The sequence below is a fragment of the Amblyomma americanum genome, chromosome 3, assembly GCF_052857255.1.
Source record: "Amblyomma americanum isolate KBUSLIRL-KWMA chromosome 3, ASM5285725v1, whole genome shotgun sequence".
NCBI classification, from domain to species: domain Eukaryota; kingdom Metazoa; phylum Arthropoda; class Arachnida; order Ixodida; family Ixodidae; genus Amblyomma; species Amblyomma americanum.
In genome coordinates this window covers 185,671,362-185,676,047 of record NC_135499.1, presented here as the reverse complement: position 1 = coordinate 185,676,047, position 4,686 = coordinate 185,671,362, and the positions used below count along the sequence as shown (strand labels likewise).

General features: G+C 54.7%; 1 protein-coding gene across 1 annotated transcript; it reads left to right on the top strand.

The window, feature by feature from the left end:
- Positions 1–320: 320 nt before the first annotated feature.
- Positions 321–4,477, top strand: LOC144125628 (forkhead box protein B1-like). The gene is made up of 2 exons (XM_077659195.1): positions 321–2,087; positions 2,233–4,477. The coding sequence occupies exon 1, from the start codon at positions 436–438 to the stop codon at positions 1,468–1,470; it is 1,035 nt and encodes a 344-aa protein (XP_077515321.1). The 5' UTR covers positions 321–435; the 3' UTR covers positions 1,471–2,087; positions 2,233–4,477.
- Positions 4,478–4,686: the final 209 nt, after the last annotated feature.

The window sequence follows — 4,686 nt, the reverse complement described above, 5'->3', positions numbered from 1 at the left end:
GCACGCTCGGAAAAACATCGGCGGCCGCCGCCAATCCGCTCGGTCAAGCCTCGGCTCCGCACTCCAACGTGCCTCAACCGTTGACAACAGCCGTAACGCCCGCGGCAAAAGCCCCGCCTTCTCCGTGCCCTCTGGAGTTGCCCATTGGTCGCACATTAAACCAACAACCCCCACCCCAAACATTAAGGGCACCGCTGCGTGACGTCACGGTGGGGCGGGCGTCGAGCGCAGACGAGGCGGAGACTGGCGCGCGCTCCTCCCTTCCGCTCGCCCTACACTCGGCGGAGCGGCGTGGCCCGTCGGGGAAAACGGCTCGCTCAGTCGTCGCGAGGTGCACGCATCGAGGCAGCGGCGCGGAGACGCGTCTCAACGCCGCCGACCACGGCAGTGACGTCCAAGCAACGCGGCAGCAGCAGCGCTGGCGCTTCGGCAAACATGCCGAGGCCCGGCCGGTCGACGTACGGGGACCAGAAGCCGCCCTACTCGTACATCTCGCTCACCTTCATGGCCATCCAGAGCTCGCAGGAGAAGATGCTCACGCTCAGCGACATCTACAAGTTCATCATGGACCGCTTCCCCTACTACCGCAAGAACACGCAGCGGTGGCAGAACTCGCTCAGGCACAACCTGTCCTTCAACGACTGCTTCATCAAGATCCCGCGCAGGCCCGACCGGCCGGGCAAGGGCAGCTACTGGGCGCTGCACCCGGCCTGCGGCGACATGTTCGAGAACGGCTCGTTCCTGCGGCGACGCAAGCGCTTCAAGCTGCCGCGCCAGATCAAGGACGCCACGGCCGTGGCCCTGGCCGAGCTGAAGCACTACGAGACCGTGTCGCAGAACGCCATCCAGGAGCAGGCCAAGATGCGGCTCACTGCGCTGGCGGCGGCGCCCAGCCACCTGCAGGGGCACCACGCCGACGCGTTGAGGCACGGCACCGTGCTGCCCAGCTACGTCAAGCAGCCATTCTCCATCGAGAACATCATCGCTCCGGACGGCAAGAACTTCAGCGGCGTGCTCCCCGCAAGTCCTCCGTACACGACGACGTCTCCGCACGCGCCACCTCACTTGCGGTCCTTGGCGCCATTCCCGTGCTCCCTGCCGTACGCGACCCAGGCGTCTTGGCACTCGACGTACTCAAGCCTGGTGGCTGCCGCCAGCCGGCAAGAACTCAACGGCCTTCTGTGCGGAGCCAAGCTGCCGCCCGGTCACTACCCTCTCGCCGGCGTCGTGCCCGTGCCGTCGGGAGCAGGGGTGCCGTTCTCGCTTCCATCGCTGCCACTGAAGCCCCCCGCGTTGCTGCCGGCCTTCCAGTTTCCGGGCCTCACTCCCGAGCAGTCCCTGCTGACAGCCAGCGCGGCGCACATGACGTCGTCCGCAGCGGTGCCTCCCAGACCGGACTCGGCGTCCAGTGATGTATCTTGCACGTCGCTGGATGTGGTGTCGGACGAAATGGCCAACGACCTTTGTTAATGTAACTCCCTAACGCCTAAGAACTTCCAGGCGCGTCGTCTTCACAAAGATATTATTTATAGGACGTCAGACAGCGGCCGTTGCCGCATGTGCCGCATCTGGTGGCGTGCGTATGTGAGTGTGTGATAGAAGTGTGTGTACATATTCCTTTTTGGCGCCGTGAGGCAAGGCGCTTTTGTATAAATGTACAGTTCTTATGATGCGAATGCTGGACAAAGAAGAAACAGTGATGAAGACAGATGTGAAGGGGAAAAGGTTTACCACAGACCTACAGCTCTTCGATATAGTTCCTTATTTCTGACAATTCTCAAGAAAGCAAGGCGTACGCAGCGAGCTTTCGCAACTGTGTATGAAGGAAAGGACACGAAGGGAAAAATCATCGCAGTGGCTTCACATCAGCACATCTTGAAAGCATCTTGCTCGCATTCTTCTGTGCACCGGAAAGAAAGCAGCAGTTGTCGCACGTTCCATCGGGCACCTAATCTACTCTTCACTCCAAAAGTGGCACCCCATCGAGTCGATTCTTTGCGGCAGCACAAGGTGTCCCTCTTCCTTCAAGATCAACCAACAAGTCAAGTCTTACTAAAGCTTCGCTTCTGGAAGCCGCGCAAAGAACGGTAGGCCGCCGATTTTTCAAGAATGACAGGCTTTTGCCCAGCCTTGGAAACCCAAATAGCCTCTTCTGCCAACTGAACACTGTCGAGACGCTCGCGAAGCGAAATGTCCTTGGTCTAAAATTCCCTTTTATTTTGCTCCTTCCAGCGTTTACGGACACGCGACGCCCCTGTTAAAGCACACACAGAAGTTGTCCCAACGACCTCCACCACTGTTTGCCACACATTGGCCGTCTCCGAGAGGACCTAACGGCCAGCGCTGACAGCGAGCCTTCTTCCCTCCACTGTTCCTTCGGCAAAAGGCGCGGGAAGAAAAATACGAACCTATTTGCTGGCAAGATGATCCTCCGGGGCCGCACGTGCATGTCCCCGAGGAACGCCGCAGGAAGCCCATCTTTTCACCGAAGGCCACAACGGGGCGCACCCCGCCGAGCAGCGGCTGCGTCGTCGCCCGTTTCTGCAGGTGCGTGCCCATCGCTTTTCCTCCCTCTGAGAAGCCGCGCGGCACCCTAAAAGTCAAGAGAAGAACAAGCCCAGAGCGGGCTGCCTTGTCATCCACTCGGCGCGACAATAGAAGAAAGGCGCGAGAGAGAGGCCACTCTGCAGGCCCCCTTGCGCTCGACGCCCCCGCCCTGCTCTTCTGCGGCTGCAGGCCAGGAAAAAAAATATATATCGAGGTGCTTGCCCGTAGCTTCCTGCGTTCCTTGTCACCGCTATTATAGGAATGGTGGACCCCCAATCTGAAGAACTGTCCCGCCGACAGTGTGTGCTGCATGCAGTGCGCGGGAAGAACCCAAGGGAGCGCATTTCTTTCGTGTCCGTTCCTGCAGGGCCAAAGGGAGCACACAAATACGCGTCTCGAACAGCGATGCCCGCCGCGAGTCTTGCACTGTTTGAGAGTGGGCCCGTCGTGCCCTTGTAATGCTGTCTCTCCTACCTTCGCGCATTGCTCAAGCCCTTATTTTAGCCGGCGTGGGGAGCAAGCCGGGTGTGGCTGCGCCTGAGTTGGAGCCAGCCTAAACAATTTAGAGAAGCACGTGCCGACGCTGGGCGGGAGAGGCCTGCTGTGACAGACCGGTTTTCGGTGTTTCAAGTGTTAGCATTGTTTTGCATGGTCCTCATGTTACATCTGTTTCAATACTACTATTTTCCTTTTCAAAACAATGTTAATGTTTGGGCTCCGAGCGCCTCCGAACGGCGCTTTTTAGTGGGAACTGATCGTTCCATCTAGTCCGGTATGCATTTGGCGCGTTTCATATTGTTTTGCCGCTCATTTAGGTTGTAAATTTGTTATATATGTATTTATTGATAACGCTTATGCAATCGGTTCATTAGCGTCTGTATACGACACAGGCCTTCAGAAAACCTGCGTTGTGCTTAGCGCACTGAAATATATAAATCGCAAACGTGTGGAGTGGCGTCCTTACCTTTAATGAAGGTTTCCATCACAGGCACGCCCCACACATTAAGCAAAAGCGCCCACTCCAAATGGATTAACAGATTGCATTGTGTGTTCCTTTCTTCTGCGCTGTAAAGCCAAGCGCTAAGTGGTGACCGGGGCGTATCACTTTTAAATGCTCCCCAAGCAGGACTGCGGCCAGAAAGATTGATCATGCATAATGCATACAGCCTCTGAGTCACACTCACACAGCACCGTTGAAATCATCGTGTGGGCGTAGTTACTGCACACAGTGCGTTTCAAACGGAAGCAGTGCAAACAGCGCTTGAGTACTCGCTGATACCGGCCTTATCGTGCGCTATTTGCTCTGCCCTGTGCAAGAGTTTGTCTCTCTGTTTTTGTACTGTAATCAACGAGCTCAACTGTGTTACAAAAGCATGCATGTGCAACCTGTAGAGGGCAACAACGAAATGAGGGTCGTTTGCCTTATCGCAGCGTTGTAATGCACTGAGACGTGCAGCTGTTTCAACGCACTACGATGTTTATGTGGTGTATCCTGCAAGCTGCATATTTTGGACGTCAGATTTGAAATTACCTGCATTGAAGTTCAGAGTTTGCGATGAATGCTTATGTCAGGTAAACAGGTGCAAATACCAGAAAGAAAAATATAATATTAATGTTCTTTCGAGCATATGGTTTCAAGACTTCTGAAACATTACACCGAACCAACATGTATAAGAGCGCAAATTGGTCTCTTCACCTTTGCTCGTTTTCATTTATTCTCTCTTTTGACCCGAGCGTAAGTTTGCAGGATTTTCACGGTTTACTTTGCAAGACTGTGGTGGGCATCGCTGTGTTTATTCGGATTCGTGAACACTTCGTAATATATCCAGAAAAAGGCACGCTTCGAACTGTCGATGTTGTCATGTTTATACCCTGTAGAAAATTTTGCAAATGCGAAATAAAACGAGTCACGTGTCCATGAACGTTGCTTGAGGAACGAAGTCTTTGTCTTTTATTTGTGCACGAATTTGTGCACACCTAGCGCGGCATAAAAGTCAAGCGGAAGACAAGCCGTTGCTTATAGGCCTCGCGAACATCGCTGCAAGTGATGAAAATGTTTTCAGTCTTGCGTTTTAATCACTCGCGCGGCAGCGGTGAAAACAGTGAGCACGTGTGCACGGAAACAGAAAGCAAAAACAA

Bases quoted from the DNA above. Each gene is read 5' to 3' on its own strand.
- LOC144125628 (XM_077659195.1), top strand. From the start codon at position 436: ATGCCGAGGCCCGGCCGGTCGACGTACGGGGACCAGAAGCCGCCCTAC.